We start from the raw sequence: 19,940 nt of genomic DNA, 5'->3' as shown, positions 1-19,940 counted from the left end.
TATTGTGGGAGCATCTTCACCACATGGATTGCAGCTGTTACCTATGAAATAGGAGCTGGCCCTTTGAACCTGCTCTGCCATTCAATAAGATCATGGCTGACCTTCTATTTCATTTTACCCCTAACCCTTAATTCTCTTAGTGCCCAAAGATTCTTTGACCTCTGTCTTGACTGAGCATCCACTGTTCTCTGGGGTACAGAATTCCAAAGTTTAACAAACTTTTCTGAGTGAAGAAACTTCTCCTCATCTCAGTCCTAAATGGCTGATCCCTTATTCGTAAGACTGTGACCCTGTGTTCTAGGTTCCCCAGCCAGGGAAATCATTTTCTCAGCATTTATCCTGACAAGCCCATTAAGAATTTAATGTGTTTCACAGAATTGTTACATCACAGAAAGAGGCCATTTGGCCCATCATGTTTTCACTGGTTCTCCAAATGATCATTTCACCTAGCACCATTCTCCTGCCTTCTCCCCGTAACTCTGCACTTTGTTTCTTTACAAATAATCATCTAATTCCCTCTTGAATGCCTCAATTGAACCTACCTCCACCACACTCAAGCAGTGCATTCCAGTCCCTAACCACTCATTGTTTGAAATGTGTTTTTGTATATCCCTTTTGCTTCTTTTACCAATTACCTTAAATCTGTGCCTTCTGGTTCTAGATTCTTTTGCCAATGGGAACAGTTTTTCCCGATCAACTCTGTCTCATGATTTTGAATACTTCTATTAAATCTCCTCTCAGCCTTCTTTACTCCATGGAAAAGAGTCCCAACCTCTCCAATCTACCTTCATAACTGAAGTTTCTCATACCTTGAACCATTCCTGTAAACCTCTTCTGCACTCTCTCCAATGCCTTGGCATCCTTCCTAAAATGCAGCACCCTCAACTGTATGCAGTACCCCAGCTGAGGTCTAACTAGTGTCTTATACAAGCTCAACATAACCTCCTTGCTCTTGTACTCTATGCCCCTATTAATAAAGCCTAGGGCACTGTAAGCTTTATTAACTGCTCTCTCAACTGTCTTGCCACCTTTAATGACTTATGCACATATACACTCAGGACCCTCTGCCCCTGCAGCCCCAATTAGATAACCTCCAATTTTTCTACTCTCCAGGCAATTTAGTGTACTCAATATCTCCTCATAGGACAAGCCCCTCATCCCAGAACCAGTCTACTGAACCTTCATTACATTCACTCTACCAGTTATGTCCATCCTTAGGTAAGATGTGACCTCAAAATTCCCTGTAAAATTCTAGTAAGACTTCCTTACTCCTGTATGCCAATCCACTTGTAACAAAAGCTAATATACCAAGAATATATCCCACTACCACCTTCTTAAGGTCAACTAGGGATGGGCAATAAATGCTGCCCTTGCCAGCAACCCCTGTACCCCATAGATGAAATGAAAAATAAGCACATACAAACATACTACTCATTTCAAAGGAGAACTGAAGTGGATAGGCCCTATTTACAAGATAGCATGTGAGTAAACTTGCACTACACTGCTATCAAATGAATGAGGGCCTTCAAATCATATTGCAAATTCAAAATATTTTCAAATTTTCCTTTCACATAATACATAAAATCCTTATATTTATACACAAACAATATTGTAGCAGAAGCAGTGTATTATGCCCGTTTCACAATTGTGAAATAACCTCAGTATTACACCTTTATCTCTTTTTAAAAAAATATTCAATGGCAAAAGGTATGTGCCGTATGTTGATACATTCAACTCTATTCGGTAATTAGCCCTTTTCCACTCCCACCATGATCTTCATAATTAACATTTCTCTTGGTCCTTAAAAGCACCGCAATTTTCAGTGGTAATCTAATGAATATCACCTTAATAATGTCTGAGGAACATTGGTTTTCACAAATGGAATCGCTCCTTGTTTCTTCAGCACCTTAACTATTACGCTGTCTTCACCTGCAGGTTGGTTTACAAATTTCCTAAGCCCACAAGTTGAATCATGACCCTGTATTAAAATAATTTTAGAACATTTTATTATTGTTGCTTCATTGGGCCACATGATGTTCCGACAGGCTTTTTGATCCCTGATTAAAATGTAATATTTGTTGTCTTGCAGAGAACTTTTGAGCTCTGGGCAAAATTACATCTCAAATGGCTGACAGTAAAGAAGAAAAAATTGCAATCAGAAACATGAAATACCTTTTTCAAGTCTCGGCGATTAACTAATAGTATGGCTGCAGTGGAACTTTCTTGTTCTCTCATATTTGCAATATGGTATTTTCAGCTACAAGCTTTGCATTATTGGTATCTTCTTGACAGATACAAAGCTTTCAGATTATAAAATTAATGTTAGCCTGAGCAATGCCTGCAAAACTTGCAGCACAACAGACAAATTGATGTTCAGAGGTCCTTGAGAAAATGACCAAACAGAGTTTGAGAACCTTTAACTCAGAAAAGAGACTCCCTGTTGGGATTTTAAGAACTAGGAAATGGAATGAAGACTTTGATATTGTCAAACTAATTGACATTTGACAATTATAACATTGTGCCTGCTCATCTGAATGATATCCTAGAAAAAGATCCCTGTAATTAAGTTAATTGTTTACGTTAGTCTTTAATGATCTTAAATCCTTTAACAAGATTTCATCTAATATTTAGAGTACAGCAATAACCCAGTGGCATAGAAATTAACAGCAGTCATGACCTTAACAGTCACCGACAGGGTGAAGCATATAGTGAAAATGAAGAGAAGATTGAATTGCAGCATGTGGCATGACTCTGCAGCGCTTCCTTTGGGAATAAAAAAGGCTCCAAAGGCACTGCTCCTCAGTCAAATGCAGGTAAGTGTATCTTCACATGTATAATGCATGTGATGGTACTGGTGGCTGCATGCAACGTGCCTGTGCAGCCTAGCTAACCTCACCTCCCCCAGTTCACCACCTTAAATATTCACTCCCTCCACCACCAGAGCATAGCGGCTGCAGTGTGTACCATCTACAAGACGCACTGCAGCAACTCGTCAGGGTTATTTCACAGTAAGTAAACCCACATCCTTTAATGCCTAGAAGAACAAGGGCAACGAGTGCATTGAAACATGATTAAGTTCGCTTCCATATCGCACACCATCCTGCTTTGGAATTATGTCATTGTTCTTTCATTGTTGTTGGATCAAAATCTTGGAACTCCCTACCTAACAGCATGATGGGATTACCTTCATCACATGGACTGCAGCATTTCAAGAAGGTGGCTCACCACCACCTTCTCAAAGGTTACTCGACAGCAAATGCTGGCTTTGCCAAAAACACCAACATTCCATGAACAAACCAAAGTTACTCCTACAGTTCTTCCAAGAGGTAAATTAGAGGGCAATCCGCAATAGAAAATCCAATGGGCAGAACTTTCCCAGCCCCACAGAGGCAGACTTGGAGGCAGCTGGGGGGTGGAAATTTGGAACACTCCACGTTAGGTTGGTTTTCGCACCTCTGACAGAGCCAGGTAGCCAATTAAGGCACATAAAAGGGCAATTAGCTCCTGTTTTTGGACATAGTTGTAAGACAGTGCATTGGTTACTTGCTGAGGCCACTCTCAGTCAGGTGAAAGGTGGTGGGAGGTCAGAGCATGGTTACTTTTGAGCTGTGGAAGAGTTCCACAGCAGATGTCTGCCCATATCACATTGTGGCCATTGAGTAACGCAACTGTGGAGACAGATACCTCCGATGGTCATATGCATTTTACTTTCCATCCACTCCACTATTTTTTATTCGTTCATGGCATGTGGGCATTGCTGGCTAGGCCAGCATTCATTGCCCATCTGCAGTTACCATTGACAAGGTGGTAGTGAGCTGCCTTCTTGAAGGGCTGAAGTCCATGTGGTATTACACACAGTGATATTACAAAGGGAGTTCCAGGATTTGGACCCAGTGACAGTAAAGGAACAATGATATATTTCCAAGTCAGGATGGTGTTTGACTTAGAGCGGAGCTTGCAGGTGGTAGTGTTCCCACGCATCTGCTGCCCTTGTTCTTCTAGGTGGTAGAGGTCACGGGTTTGGAAGGTGCTATTGAAGGAGCTTTAGTGAGTTGCTGCAATACATCTTGTAGATTGTACACACTGCTGCTACTGTGTGTCAGTGGGAGAGGGAGTGAATGTTGGAGGAAGTGGAAGGGGTGCCAATCAAGTAGGCTGCTTTGTCCTGGATGGTGTCAAGCTTCTTGAGCGTTGTTGGAGCTGTCCTCAATCAGGCAAGTGGAGAGTATTCCATCATACTCCTGGCTTGTCTTGTAAATGGTGGACAGGCTTTGGGGAGTCAAGAGATGAGATATTCTCTACAGAATCCTTGTAGCCCTAGTACTTATATGACTATTCCAGTTCAGGTTCTGGTCAATTGTAACCCCCAGGATGTTGATAGTGGGGAATTGCTGCCTTGATGTCAAGGACAGACACTCTCACCTCACCTCTGGAGTTCAGCTCTTTTGTCCATGTTTGAACCAAGGCTGTAATGAGGTCAGAAGCTGAGTGGCCCTGGCAGAACCAGAGTGTCAGTGATCAGGTTGTTGCTGACTAAGTGCTGCTTTATGGCACTGTCGATAACACTTTGCCGATGATCGAGAGTAGACTGATGGAGCAGTAATTGGCCAGGTTGGATTTGTCCTGGTGGCGGTGTGTTACAGTTTATTCCGAGTCTGGGTTGCTGTGGCAATATGCACTTTTACATGCATGTTGTAGCCTGGAGTTATGGATAGTGATTGTAGAGGCTCCAACTTTCTTTCCATCACGTCGCTGAACAGGAATCTCTCTCGCTCTTTCTACCTGCCATTGGCAGGTCTTGGAAGGATTTGCAGGCTGGTACTCAACCTGTTTCACTGCATTATGAATGCATCTTCCTTAATGACCAAGTCCTGGGGTTGGACTCGAACCAAAGCCTCTGTCCCATTACGCCACATGAGCTTCATTGAGACTGAAAGGGGGATTAAAATATATATTGGCAGGTACTGTTGAGAGAGCTGGGAGGTAAAAGCTGTATTCGCCTTTGCTTCTTTTGTGAGGTCAACAAATTTCTCTTGACACTGAAGTCAGCTCCTGTGGGTATCACCCAGCTCTGTGGAGACCCATACAAGTGTTGCCCCAGGGGTACCCTTGCAGCTGCTTGGTGAAAATTACATTCCTCCAGGACCTCCAGAAAGATATCAGGAAAATTGGGGGCAGCCCTTGAACTAAATAACACTGGCGTCACATTGCTAGCCTTGTTCAAATGAAATTCAAATCACCTTGCTAGAAGAGGCGCATTCCCTCTTTAAATTGGCCTCAGTTTTCCACCTGAAATTTCACACATTATGAGGTGGGTGCCCAGTTCCTAACTCAATTGTTAAGACAGCATATCAATCATACTGAAATGAGGCCCAATAGTTAAAATCAACCAGGCCTCACTCTTGTAACCTTGTGGAGCTTTCCATTTATTCCCCATGAACCCAATTCATGCCCCATGTTAAAATGGTTTTAAGTGCTAGAGCTTGCATTGTGTGCTATGTTTTAGTATGTACATAACCAAATTAGTTAATACAGCTACCCACAAGCCAATTTGTGTTGATAGACAAGAGGACTCACCAACTATTGCTCAGAAAACTGAGTCCATACTAAGACAAAGACCTAGTTATAAAAAAGAGTAGTTTTGTGCCTAATGGAAATGGGAAATATCACTGTATGAGAATTCTTTCATCTCTGTGCAGTTTTCTAGTGGAGGATTCCTTTGGTTCTGTTTGTTAAGAATCACAAAATATGGTTGATATTTACTTCCACCTAAAGATAGAGCAGCATTTCTTAAGTACTGGAATTAAACTTCCCAGTATGGTAGAAAATTAGCTCAGTATGTTATCAAAAACTTATTCACTGAAATGATGGCCACTGCTTCAAGCTGCTGAACCAAACAAATCGGGAAAGTTATAGGTTTGATTCCTGCTCTGCTTGAAGTGAACTGGCATTATTAGGGTGGCAGTAGGAATGTTGCTTTTGGCCTCAGAGTCTTTAGATGGGGAAAGGGAAAGAAGCTGGGGTTTCTACTCATGAGCACTACCCAACAACTGCTGCTGGAAGCGCATGTGTAAAGATGTGGGCAAGGACGGTATTAGGCTTGACTGTAGTGCCCCCTGTTTTTATAGCCATGTCTACACTCCCAGTCAAGATTCATCCACAAATAATGACCACTTGTCCAAGATGTCAGACGGTGACTGGAATTTGAAATTATACCCTGGATGATGACAAGTATTCACTGCCTTCATGAGGGTGAGGATAGAAAAAAATATAATGAGATCTTCCTTAAGCAGCAAATTGGATTGACATAGATATGGGACCTGCATTTTTTCAATTCCTTCTGGCTTTTAAGTCCCTTTAGCAACACAACACAAAACACATTCACAAGCATCAAATTCCAAAGAACTTCAAACATTCAATATTTAACACATTTTCCATAAAGCCTGCACCTTATAGTTAATGTTTTCCTTGATGCTGATGGGGATCCCATACAAGAGTCCTTTTTTGGCTTCATGCAAATCTAAAAGTTGTGCTTGACATTCAGGGAGAAATTCTATGATGCAGTTGAATTTTCTTGTGGCATCCAGAGCCTTCAAAACAATGAACATAAAAACACAGCTTGACCAGAGCGATTACAAAATAGGATTGATATTATGTTTTAACAAATTCACACATTTTCTAAGTAAAACATTCCTGACTAAAACATAATTTCAGTGTCTCACTAGATTATATTTTTTTACTCTATTACATTCCCAATATCTATTTAATGATTTCCCTGTTGTCTGCAGATCTCTCAGCACGATACAGTAATCTGAGCTGCCTCATGTATCTTCAGAACCCTTCCACAGGCCATTCATTGATCCATTCCCACTCTTCTTCTGGGCAAACTGGCACAGAGAGTACAAGAACAGGAAGATATGCATCCATGTTTCAAAATAGCAGCTGCACACCTGCATTGTATGGCTACTCATCTCTCACCTTTCCAAGCATCAGTACAGAGAACAGCATCCTAAGTGGTTATCCATTGTGGATTAGAGGGTCCGCACTGAATGATTCGCTCAGCACAAGTGAGCAGGTGCAAGTGGAATGGACATCCCAGCAAATGGCTTGCTGGAGGGCAAGTTCAGGTAATAGGTCTATCGAGTGGTCAAAACTGTAGATTTTGGGAACCGAGCCTTCAAAAGAAAACTGGTTTAAGCCACCAGCAATTGCTCAGTGTATTAGACAGTATACCAGGACATGCCAATACTTCAGAAATGACAGAAGAATCTTCTACCAATTTGTATGGTGTTCTGGTTCATGGCATCAACACTCTGCAGTAAACTAAGGAATATGTGGTGTCATCAGTGGATAATGAAACCAGACCCTTCTGGCAAGAGTTAGCAATACCCATAGTAGAAACTATCAGGGATACTCATACTAGAGCCATGCCGTCTCCCTAGGTTTCACTATCTCCTCTGTCATGGGCAGGCTGAGATATTAAATCAATCAAGTTGCATCATAGTGTCCTACAAACTGCTCTCTACAGAACATTGGTGCTGCTGAGCTGCAGGTCAATAGCATGGGCAGTCATGCAATGGAAGTGGAGCATGTCTTCTTCTCTCTGGATGATAGCACACCCACATCCTAGCTACCCGCTCAACCAATTCCCAGTGTTGTGCCAAAAGTTACTCAGCCAAACAGTCCCAGCAGCTGTGGAGATGCTAAAATCTGCAGCTGGTCCTTCTCAGGCTTGAGTTGCTAAAGATTTCTGACCACAACAGCCCCAATCTGAGCCACAGCAGTCTTCCACCTCTCACACTGAAGCCACTGGACAAGGACCTCATAGGAGTAGTTGATTTTCCTGTTGTCTGCAGATCTCTCAGCACGACACAGTAATCTGAGCTGCCTCATGTATCTTCAGAACGCTTCCACAGGCCATTCACTGATCCATTCCCACTCTTTTTCTGGGCAAACTGGCACAGAGAGTACAAGAACAGGAAGATATGCATCCATGTTTCAAAATAGCAGCTGCACATGTGCATTGTATGGCTACTCATCTTTCACCTTTCCGAGCATCAGTACAGAGAACAGCAATAGGAAGGCCTGGGTAGTAATTAGTTTGTATGCAGTTTTGTAAACCAGTGCAATGATATCTTTTTTGGGAAATATTTGCCTGCTGACATTCACTGTCTTCACTACACATGAAGCATGGGAGTTTGGAGGAGGATTACTGCTGCCTCTGAAACTACATTCCCAGTAACCATCAGCCCCTTCGAGAGAGACAAGATGAAAACGCGGGTGGGGGAGGAGGTTCATAGTGAGTGAAATTAGGGGTGAAATTAGGAAACCCTTCTCATGAAAAAGGCAGTAAAAGTTTGGAACTCTCTTCCACAAAGGACAATTGATCATAGATTAAGTGTTAATTTTAAAACTGATAGATTTTTACTAACCAAAGGTTAACCAAAGAATCTGGGACAAAGGGATCTGTGGAGCTAGGTCACAGATCAGCCATGATCTCATTGAATGGCTGAACAGGCCCGAGGAGCTAAATGGCATACTCATATTCTTATGCTCCTATGTGATACATGGTTTTTCTCTTACTTTCTCCAGATAAGCATGCAGCACGTAGCTTGGTGATACAACCCCTTTGCTTATTGATTTACAGAGATCATGAAGTGTGAGAAAGGGAACGGAATCAATTTTTGTTTCATAGGTTTCCTAGAAAGAAGAGAACATAGTCTTGGTTATGTTGTAAACAGAATTGTGGCTATTGAATGATTGAGCAACTGGGCTGCTATAACATAGAGATTCTAGAACAAAATATGCCATAAGAGCAGAAATTAAACAAATAACAAAAATGAATATAAAATGAACGAATGTAAAGGGAAGTTGGAAGTTTTAGATCTGATTCATTATGAATCCTAACCCTCTATTTATTATTCTGTTAATGTTCTCATATCTTCAAAATATAAATAATTGGAGGGTTGATGGAATCAGTGGATGATTCATTCCAGGACATTGTACTCCTCCAGATGGATGGGTTAACAGCTGTAACTATAAGGGGCCATAGCAGACCCATGGGTGATTCAACCTCCAACCTCCTGTCCCATCCTCTGATCCCTATAGTTATTGTACCTCCCTGTATCTATAATAGAGATTGATAACTCACTGTGGTGGGAATTGCAGACATTACCACCCCTTCCTCCCCCCTGCCATCTCCTCAAGTGGAGAGGCCGTGGGGGGAAGTCAATGGCAGAGAAGTAGGAGGGCAGATTCCACCTAGAGGTTTATGCAGAACATTACGTTTTTCCCTTCAAATCCAGCTGGGCCTATATAATCTGTCAGGCAATTATTTTATGAAACTTATCATGTAATTCCTTCTACTCTAAGAGAGTTGTGAACTTTCCTTTTCAGTAAACCATTTTAACCTTCCATGCTATTTTCCTGCACTGCGTGTACCTGAGCAGTAAACTGAGTAAGAAGAGCCAGTTATGATGCATCTGGCTGTGCTGGTACTTTTTGATCCTCACAGGCACCAGCCAGGAGACTAACTGTACAGGTACAGTCATGTGCTATACGGTATTAGCAACCTAGACATTGTGAAATGGAATTCAATAAATCTGGTGATTTCCTGACTAGACCCTGTCAGGATAAGCCAACAGGTTCACTGATGTTCATCAGGGAAGAGAACTTGCCACCCATATCCAGACCATCCTACATTTGATTCCAGTACACACTCTATGGTTCACTCTTAATGTCCTCAGAAATGGTTTAGTAAGGTGCTAATTGGCAAAACTAATTTTAAAAAGTGGCCACAACATCAACTTCCTCAGCACAACAAACATGGGGAAGAAATAGGGGTCTCCTAGCATCTTATGGCCTCTTTCTATGTATCTAAAGAACACTAACAGTTGTCCACTTAGAGAGATTTAGTGTGAGGTAGAGGGAAGTGCATTAGATGAACACTGTGAAGCCAAGAATATGTACCATCTGATTAGAATGTAAGAACTTGCACTATTTATGACTTCAGAATGAAGTAAGGCAACTTCATAGCCACTGATGTAGTTTTGAACTGTAATTACTGTTAATAATGGAGGTTAGCACAGCAGCAATTTATACTCAGCATGTTCTGACAAGCAAAAAAAACAAGATAAATGACCACCTATGTAATCTGTTCAAATATCATCATTGAGGTCACCAAGAGAACTTTAATGTGCTTCTTGAAATAATGTCATTTGTTCTTTGTGTCACAGAATTACAGAATCATAGAATTTTAAAGGCACAGAAGGAGGCCATTTGGCCCATCGTCTCTGCACCAGTTCTCCGAATGAGCATTATGACCTAGTGCTGATGCCCTGCCTTTTCCTCATACCCCTGCACATTGTTTCTATTCAAATAATCATTTAATGCCCTCTTGAATGCCTCGATTGAACCTGCCTCCACCACACTTCCAGGCAGTGCATTCCAGACCGGAACCACTTGTTGTGTAAACAAGTTTTTTCTCACATCACATTTGTTTCTTTTGCAAATCACTACATCAGTGCCCTCTAGTCCTTGATCCTTTTACGAGCGGGAACAGCTTCTCCCTATCTACTCTGTCCAGTCCGGTCGTGATTGTGAACATTTCTATTGGATCTCCTCTTAACCTTCTTCCCTCCAAGGAAAACAGTCCCAACCTCTCCAATCTATCTTCATAACTGAAATTTTTCATCCCTGAAATGATTCTTGTAAACCTCTTCCGTACTCTCTCCAATGTGTTCATGTCCTTCCTATAATGTGGCACCCAGAACTATGCACAATACTCCAGCTGAGGTCTAATGAGTGCCTTATATAAATTCAGCATAACCTCCTTGCTCTTGTACTCTCTGCCCCTATTAATAAAGCCCAGGATACTATATGCTTTATTAACTGCCCTCTCCACCTGTCCTGCCACCTTCAATGATCTATGCACATATACACCCAGGTCTTTCTGCTCCCGTACCCCCTTCAAGTTTCACCCTTTTTTTTATATTGTCTTGCCATGTTCTTCCTACCAAAATGCATTACCTCACACTTCTCCACATTGAATTTCATCTGCCATCTATCTACCCACACCACCAACTTGTCTATGTCCTTTTGAAGTTCTACACTGTCCTCCTCGCAGTTTATAACATTCCCAAACGTCGTGTCATCTGCAAACTTTGAAATTTTCCCCTACACACTAAGATCTGGATCATCAATATATATCAGGCAAAGCAAGTGTCCCTGGGGAACTCCACTACAAACCTTCCTCCAGCCTTCCTCCATTACTTTCTGCTTCCTATTTTTCAGCCAATTTTGTATCCACATTGCTACTGTCCCTTTTATTCCATGAGCAATAGCTTTTCCACATGACAGAATGAGAGAGCAGCACCCAGGGCCTTGGTTTAGCATTTCTTCCATGTTCTTCCTACCAAAATGCATTACCTCACACTTCTCCACATTGAATTTCATCTGCCATCTATCAAAGTGCCAACATACATAATGTGCACAAATATACTCATCTTTCTGGGTCAAAGGCACAACGTCCACTTCCTTGCAAATCAAATAAAAACCTAGGTGAAGCTTGCAGGCAGATGGCTAACGCCGGAATCTTGTAATCTAGTAATGAAAGTTAGTTTCCCTCTTACCTCTAACTATGTCAAACACATTACCTCATACAGTTAAGTCACATAACACAAAGAACAGACTTTTCCTCATTAGATGCAAAACCAAATCTCTCCTTTTCTCACAGTTGGATTCACAATGATTTCATTTTGGACATAAATCAATCATGGAACACCCCCAGAGGTCTTCAATTATTCAGATGAAAGTAATTGCTAAGACATAGCACTCTATAAAATATTTAACAATCAAAGTACTAATTATTTTGTTTTATGCCTCCTATGTGAGTTAGTGAGCAAAGCTGCCCTCATATACTGTACATGTATCATTTATTATTAAAACAGAAAACGCTAGAAACTCTCAGTGGGTCATGCAGTATCTGTAGAGAGAGAAGAGAGAGTTAATGTTTCAGGTCAATGGCTTGTCATCAGAATTTGTTGTCAAAATTGATTTGGGGATAGTGAAATTGAGACAATAATAAACATTGGAAGAGAAGAACAAATGAATTTATTTTCAGTTAATTAAAAGCAAAATGTTGCAGATGCTGGAGATCTGGAATAAAAACAGAAAGTGCTGGAAAAACTCAACAGGTCTGGCAGCATCTGTGGAGAGAGAAACAGAGTTAACATTTCGAGTCCAATATGACTTCTTCGGAACTGATGATTATTATTTTCAGTTAAGTTTGATTTGTCTCACAAAATGAAAGAAGAGGCTACTACTTAGTGATTCATTTTGAAACTAAATATCATCATTATTTTGCTAATAGATTATCACAGTGTGGACAATTATTTATTATATTTGTCTTCTGGTAGATATTTCAAAAATATCCAAAAAGCTTGATAGGAATCAACTGTGGTGATTCTGGATGGACCCAAGAAACGGCCGAAGGATAGGGAGTAACAGGTGAGGTGTCTCGGGTCTCAGTGCTGGGGTCACTACTGTTTCCAGTTGAGATAAATGACCTGAATTAAGGAACTCAATGCAATTTGCAGGTGATACTAAACAAGAAGGAGCAGTGGCTGTGGCTTAGATATTACAGAATAGGTCAGATGTGTAAATTGACAGGATAATAATAGATGAAAACTAATGCAGAAAGGTGTGAAGTGCAACACACAGGAAAGAAAAATAATTTGTGCACTTTGTTAATCATACTGAGATAGCTAGGTACAAGCTGAAAGAGACCTCAGTGCTTTATAGATTCGACACTAAGCATGTCCAATTGATGTAGCCACTAAAAACCAAACAGGATGTTGAATTACAAAGCCTAAACAGTAAAATCTAAATCAGGATAGGTAACTGTCAAGTGTTATATTGCTCTGCTTTGACAATTTTAGAATTTTTTTTTTCTGTTTATGGGATGTGAGCATCACTGGGTAAGGCATCCCTAATTGCCCTTGCTCAGAGGACATTTAAGAGTCAATCACATTGCTGTGAGTCTGGAGTCACCTGTAGGCTAGACCAGGTAAGGATGGCAGATTTCCTTCCCTAAAGGGCATTAGTGAACCAGATGGGTTTTTACAACAATCGGCAATGGTTTCATGGCCGTCATCAATCTTTGAATTCCAGATTTTTATTGAATTCAAATTTCACCATCTGCCATGGCGGGATTCGAACCTAGGTCCCCAGAGCATTCCCCATTTACTGCTTTATATAAAAGCACATGTGAGATCACAGGATAATTATGAATGAGGAAGCTCCATTTGGCACATTGGAATACTAGTCAGTGGAATACTAGTCAGTGACAATACCACGATGCTACCATCTCCCTTTAGTCACAGTAGCTAAATAACAAGACAGATTCAAGCACTAGAGAACAGAGGAGAGCTACTAAGCGAACCCCTTGTGCCAACATTTGGGTTATGAGGCGAAGCATGGGCATTCCTGCTTAGAAAGGAGGTGTTTGAGAATTGTTGGATAGCGGTTTACAAGATTGAAAAGATTAAAAAAGTTAAGCTTTGGAAGTAGAATCAGGGTTCAAATTAATAAAGGTAATTTTAAGATTGATGTCAGAGAATTGTTCTTCACACAAAGACTGGTCAACATGTGGAATAAGCTTCCAAATAGAATAGGGAAGCAAAGATCCTGGAACCATTTAAGAAAGAATTACATGTTACAATGGGGGAGATGTTAAGTTATCTTCGGATAGTGAACTGCAATGCGCCAAATGGAGCTCCCTCGTTCATAATTATTCTGTGATCTCACATATTCTTTCATATAAAGCAGTAAATGGGGAATGAGGAGGCAGAAAGCAATTTTGTGATGTAGACAAGCCTCTGTGGAGGGAGAACTGCTGATAGGTGTGGACAATGAAATATCTTTCTTAAAACCTTAGCCTTTTCCAATAAAGTCGATTTCACAATGCTAGCTGGTAAGGGTCTTTCAGCTCTTCTACCTCACTACCATTCCAAAGAAGAGTTATATTGGACTTGAAACGGTAAGTCTGGGCTTCCCACCCAAAGTCAACGGACTTTTTGCTGGTCCATCAAATTTACCTGCGACGATTCCCACAGCAGGCAGGACCAGAAAATTTAGGCCTCTGTTTTACTCTGTCCACAAATGCTGCCAGACCTGCTGAGTTTTTCCAGTATTTTCTGTTTTTAGTTCAGCATATCTGTCAGGGAGCAGTCCTAACTAGTGCTATATGCCCACTCCATGCCCACATCCAGTAGGGTAGTGGTGCCAGAGACAGGAATGTCAGCAATTCTGCCAGATAATTTTCTCTCTCCAGTCTCACCAATGTTTTTCATGATGCCACCAGATGAAGGATTAGAGAAAAGGAAGTGTAAAAACTGGCATACCTCCACACCCTGGATGAGACAAGTATCCATCGTAAATGGGTCCCACCCAAAATCAGTCCACGCTTAAACGATTGTGGAGTTTTACCGTCATTGCATTTACGGAAAGGGCCACTCTTCCATCTTATTATGTGAGAGTTTTGTTTGTAAATGGCTGGATTAAATACGGTTTTGTAATATACACATAGGAAAGCTACACATGACAACAGAAGAAAATTTTACAGCATACTGGCCAGAAGCTAGGAGTCCTCAGACTTACCATTTCTTTAATCTGATCTGTAATTTTTCTCATTTTCTTCAAAGTTTCTTCCCTCCTCAAGCGGGCTTTTGCTGCCAAACGATAATACTTCCTGGTTTCCAGCCATCTCACCAGTTTCAAATAAAGGACAGTGCAGATTATAACGACAGAGATGAGCTCCAGAGGAATAATACTAGTCTGATGCTAGGATAGCATAGCAAGGACAATGGTTAACATTTCTATGACTTCTAAACATGCAGCTATGCTCAGTTGTTGAACATCAATAACAAACTGCAACAATAATAAAATTATGAGACAGGGCTATCTTCAAAGCAGACAGAAAACCACTTGGTGGAAGTGATTGGAATACTTTTGGAATATCATTGTAGCCATTGTTTGACCAACCTTTACATTTTTTTGTGGGAAGTAAAGTGTAGGGGGTAACATATTGGCATGGATAGAAGATTGGCAAGCTAACAGGGAGCAGAGAGTTGGCATAAATGGGTCTTTTTCTGGTTGGCAGGATGTGATGAGTGGTGTGCCACAGGGATCAGAGCTGAGGCCTCAACTTTATACAATTTATATAAATGACTTGGATGAAGGGACTGAGGGATGGTTGCTAAACTTGCCGACGACACAAAGATACATAGGAAAGTAAATTGTGAAGAGGACGTAAGGAGACTACAAAGGGACAAAGATAGGTTAAGTGAGTGGGCAAAGATCTGGCAAATGGAGTATAATGTGGGCAAATGTGAAATTGTCTATTTTGGCAGGAAGAATAAAAAAGAAGCTTATTATCTAAAAGGTGAGATATTTTGGAGATCTGAGATTCAGAGGGATCTGGGTGTCCTGCATGAGTCACGAAAGGCTAGTATGTAGATACAGCAAGTGATTAGGAAAGCTAATAGAATGTAATTGTTGATTGTGAGGGGAATTGATTACAAAAGTAGGGAGGTTATGCTTCAGTAGTACAAGGCACTGGTGAGACCACATCTGGAGTATTGTTTCCAGTACTGGTCTCCTTATTTAAAGAAAGATGTAAATGTGCTAGAAGAAGTTCAGAGAAGGTTTACTAGACTAATGCCAGAAATGGGTGGGTTGTCTTACGAGGAAAGGTTGGACAGGTTAGGCTTGTATCCATTTAGAAGAGTAAGAGATGGCTTGATTGAAACCTTTAAGATCCTGAGGGGTCTTGACAGGGTGGACAAGGAAAGGATGTTTCCTCTTGTGGGAGAATCTAGAATTAGGAGTCACTGTTTAAAAATAGCGGTCGCTCATTTAGGACAGAGATGAGGAGAATTTTTGGCTCTCAGAGGGTCGTGAGACTTTGGAACTCTCTTCCTCAAATGGCAGTGGAAGCAGAGTCTTTGAATATTTTTAAGACAGAGGTAGATAGATTCTTGATTAACAAAGCAGGGTGGTGGGGGTGGTGAAAGGTTATCGGGGGATAGGAAGGAATGTGGGGTTGAGGTTACATTCAGATCAGCTATGACCTTATTAAATGGAGAAGCAGGCTTGAGGGGCTGAGTGGCCTACTCCTGTTCTTAATTTGTATGTTTGTATTTTTAGCTTTTTCCTTTCACACCCGTTCCCAGCCAAGAGCACAGGCAAGTGACAATCACAAGAGTTTTAGCTGGTACAGTTGTCAATCACTATATTTTAATCTAGCTTGATTATTAACAATTTAATATTATTTGAGTTTAATATTTTAATTTATTATAACAAATAGATATAATTTTAAAAATAAGTTAAAAAAAAACTAGGTACTCCCAAACAAAAGTAAGGTTTATTTGCACTAGGGTCAAAATCATGAGTTTCTAACATTAACTCCTAAACTTTACTATTGCTACTGTATCTATAGGTAGCTCTACTGTTACAAAAAGTTTATTGAATTCAAACACTGACACCAGCTGCATGATTATATAGACATAAATTATTAATTTGATCAAATTCACATTTCACTCCAATTCGTTAATATATATATTAACAATATTATAAACTATTTCATAAATGGTAACTCAGCTCAATAGTAGCATTTTCATCTCAGGAACATTTGGGATAAATTCCAACTCCAGGATTGGAAAATATACTCTAGATTTGCACTTCAATGCAATAGTGAGAGAATGGCACATTATCAAAAGTACCTTCTTTTTGGATGAAACATTAAACAGAGGCCTTACATTCTGGGTGGACATAGAAGTTCAAAAGGCACCGTGCAAAGAGGAGTAAAAATTCTTTCAATATCCTAGCCAAGATTGATCCTTCAACCAACATCACCAGAAAGCATATTAACTGACCATTCTACTCATTTTCTACCAGTGAGATGTTGCTATCCACAAATTGGCTACTGCATTTATTCTTTTTACAACAATGACCACACTTTAAAAAGTGAGTATTCTAGGATGTCTTGTGGATGTAAAAGTTACCACACAAATTGAAGTTTTGTACTTCATTCCTTACAGGAATGATTTCCCCAAATTTCCAAATTCAAGTTGATTAATTAGTTGCACCGATGTTATTTAATGTATTTTCCCACCTGTTTCAATTGCCCAGATATTTTCAATTAGTTTCTATTAAATGTATCTTTTTATTCTCTTTCATATATTCCTGATTTTATTGTATTAAATATAAAAGTGTTATATCTTTCTTTTCAGTTTAGTAACTCACCCCTATCTTGACAGTTTTAATAATTCTTAATTCTTCAAGAATCTTGCTATGCGACGTCTTTTAATCTATTATTTGTTCTGAGGTTGCTTTTTTATCTCTCCATCTTTTCTAACCAACTTTATCCTTATCTCTATCTTCCACATTAGGTTAGCAAGGTTTCTGCTAGTTCTGGCTTCTCTTACACCCTTAAATTCTCTTTTTACGGTTGTAACTGTCTAAACTGCCAGATTCTCATCTTTTTATCCTATCTCATTGCATTCTAGAACTTGCCAGTTTCAAACGCCAATGTTCCAGACTTTCAACTGATTTGTTCTGCACAATGGATTTGTTCTGTTCATAACATGGCAGCAGCCTATACATTAACTGTTGGAGTTGGTGACCTGCTCTCATGCTGCCCCTCACACCCATTGTGCAGAAGCGGGTAGGTTGTGCTCAGTTGCCATTGTTTCTTTCTGTTGACATGCTTAATGATGTCTGAGGCCCAACTCTGGGTCCGTCTCAGGTCTTCTAGTTAGGATAGTTTGAGCTGCTGAGTCTTGAAGGACGGAAATTCCAGATTGGGCATATCTGGTGCAAAGGAAGATATCTGTGGTTGTTAGATGTCAGTCATCTCAGTCCCAGGACATTGCTTCAGGAGCTCCTCAGGGTGGTGCCCTAGGCCTAACCATTTTCAGCTGCTTCATCAATGACCTTCCCTTCATCATAAGGTCAGAGTGAAGATGTTCACTGATGATTGCACAATGTTCAGCACCATTCATGAGTACTCAGATAAGGAAGCAGTCCATGCCTGCATGGAACAAAACCCATGGATAACACTCAGATGTGAACTGCTAAGTGGCACACAAGTGCCAGGCAATGACCATCACCAACGAAGAAAGTCTAACCACCTCCCCTTGAGTTTTAATACATTACAATCATTAAATCCGCCACCATCAACATCCTGGGAGTCACCATTGACCAGAAACATAACTGGGCCAGCTCTATAAATACCGTGGCTACAAGAGCAAGCTACAGGCTGAGAATTCTGCAGTGAGTAGTTCGGCTCCTGACTCCTTAAAGCCTTTCCACCATCTACAAAGTGCAAGTCTCCACTTGCCTGGATGAGTGCACCTTCAGTAACTAAAGAAGCTTGACATCATCCCGGACAAAATCATCCTGCTTGATTGGCATCCCATTCATCAGCATAAGAATTTACTCCCTTCACCATCTTGGCTGGACTGTGTATCACCTACAAGATGGGCAGTAAAAATGACTACTGATTCCACTACCACCCAATTACCATTATCGCTGTTTATATACATCAGAAGCAAAACATGATAGTGTTCAATCCCATTCGTAACTCCTCAGATAAGAAGCAGCCCATGCTTGGTCCATTCATTGTGCTGCTTACCCTTTATTAGCTATCCTACAAGTGCTTTTGTACCTTCTAGTGCTAGCAGCAGTAGTTGAGGTGGATGGCTGCTGAGAAGTGGAAAAGAACAGAAATTCCCCTGGGATGACCTCGAAAGGCTATAGGCCAGACGGCCCCACTTCTGGCTGCACAGCCTCAGTATAGGTTTCAGCAGTGTGGGCTGCCTGGCTGCCCGAACATGGCAGGGGCAGCTAGGGGAGGGAGCAGCAATGCTCGCATCCAGAGAGAGGCCTGTAGGTTCCTGCTCCGCCTCAGAGCATCTGTTCAGCCAATTCTGTGGGGAAGGACAGATCTCTGAGCATCAGAAACACTGCAAACTCTTTTCAACCAAGGAGCAGAGATGACAGCTAGCTTCCATTGCAGCTCTTTGTCATTCCATGCCAGCTGCAATGACAGTATTGGAAGCTGCGGCCTGTCTTCAAACACTACATGATTTTAAACTCCACAGGTTACTGGTTATAATTGATTAGCCTCTATATGATGAAGGGGAACAGGGTTCCAGGCTCTGTGTCAAGCAACAGATGAAGTTGGAGACAAACTCCTCCATCCCCCAGTATGACAGGTCATTTTGTTCTATTCCTTCACGGGACATGGGCATTGCTGGCTAGGCCAGAATTTTATTGCCTATTCCTAATTACCACCTTCTCAAGGGCAATTAAGGATGGGCAACAAAAGTGCTGGCCCAGCCAGTGACGCCCATGACCCATGAAAGAATAAAGGAAAATGACCTGAAAACTTTCAGGCAGCCTTTCTATAGCAACAAGCATTTGGCTTTTTGCATCAATCAACCTTCTTCTGAAGCTTGACCCTTAGATCCTCATCTGACTCTTCTACAGCAGAACTAGTATGTGTACTTGCACTCACCTGGCCCAACCTCATTCCACCTGGAAAGACACTGGTATCCCTTCCATTATGCATGGCTGCTGCCCTCTACTGCCCAGTGCATGCTACAGGATCCCTCTTCTAAGCCAGCAGCTAAGTTATTTTTGACACAACAAAAACAGAAACAGAATTACCTGGAAAAACTCAGCAGGTCTGGCAGCATCGGCGGAGAAGACGAGAGTTGACGTTACGAGTCCTCATGACCCTTCAACAGGTTCTGACAAAATGCATTATTCCTAGCCCTCCTCTTCCTCCTCCTCTTTTTTGGGGGCATGAGGAGGCTGTTGCTCACTTACTCAGGTTAGGGGGTGAATCCTGTTCCTGATAGCTTGCAATGATAACA

The 19,940-nt window shown here is 41.1% G+C and overlaps 1 protein-coding gene across 1 annotated transcript in view; it reads right to left on the bottom strand.

Annotated features, from left to right (window-relative positions):
- Positions 1-14,691, bottom strand: part of LOC121288965 (fatty-acid amide hydrolase 1-like) — a 98,046-nt gene extending 83,355 nt beyond the window's left edge. Inside the window, exons 1-4 of the mRNA XM_041207828.1 lie at positions 14,659-14,691; positions 8,584-8,700; positions 6,450-6,590; positions 1,845-1,978 (exon numbers count right to left, since the gene is read on the bottom strand). Coding sequence (XP_041063762.1) covers positions 1,845-1,978; positions 6,450-6,590; positions 8,584-8,700; positions 14,659-14,691 — 425 coding nt within the window. The remainder of the gene's footprint in view (positions 1-1,844; positions 1,979-6,449; positions 6,591-8,583; positions 8,701-14,658) is intronic.
- Positions 14,692-19,940: the final 5,249 nt, after the last annotated feature.

Source organism: Carcharodon carcharias, chromosome 16 (genome assembly GCF_017639515.1).
Source record: "Carcharodon carcharias isolate sCarCar2 chromosome 16, sCarCar2.pri, whole genome shotgun sequence".
Taxonomy (NCBI): domain Eukaryota; kingdom Metazoa; phylum Chordata; class Chondrichthyes; order Lamniformes; family Lamnidae; genus Carcharodon; species Carcharodon carcharias.
The sequence above is the reverse complement of the archived record's forward strand: the minus strand, read 5'-3'. Positions and strand labels throughout refer to the sequence as shown.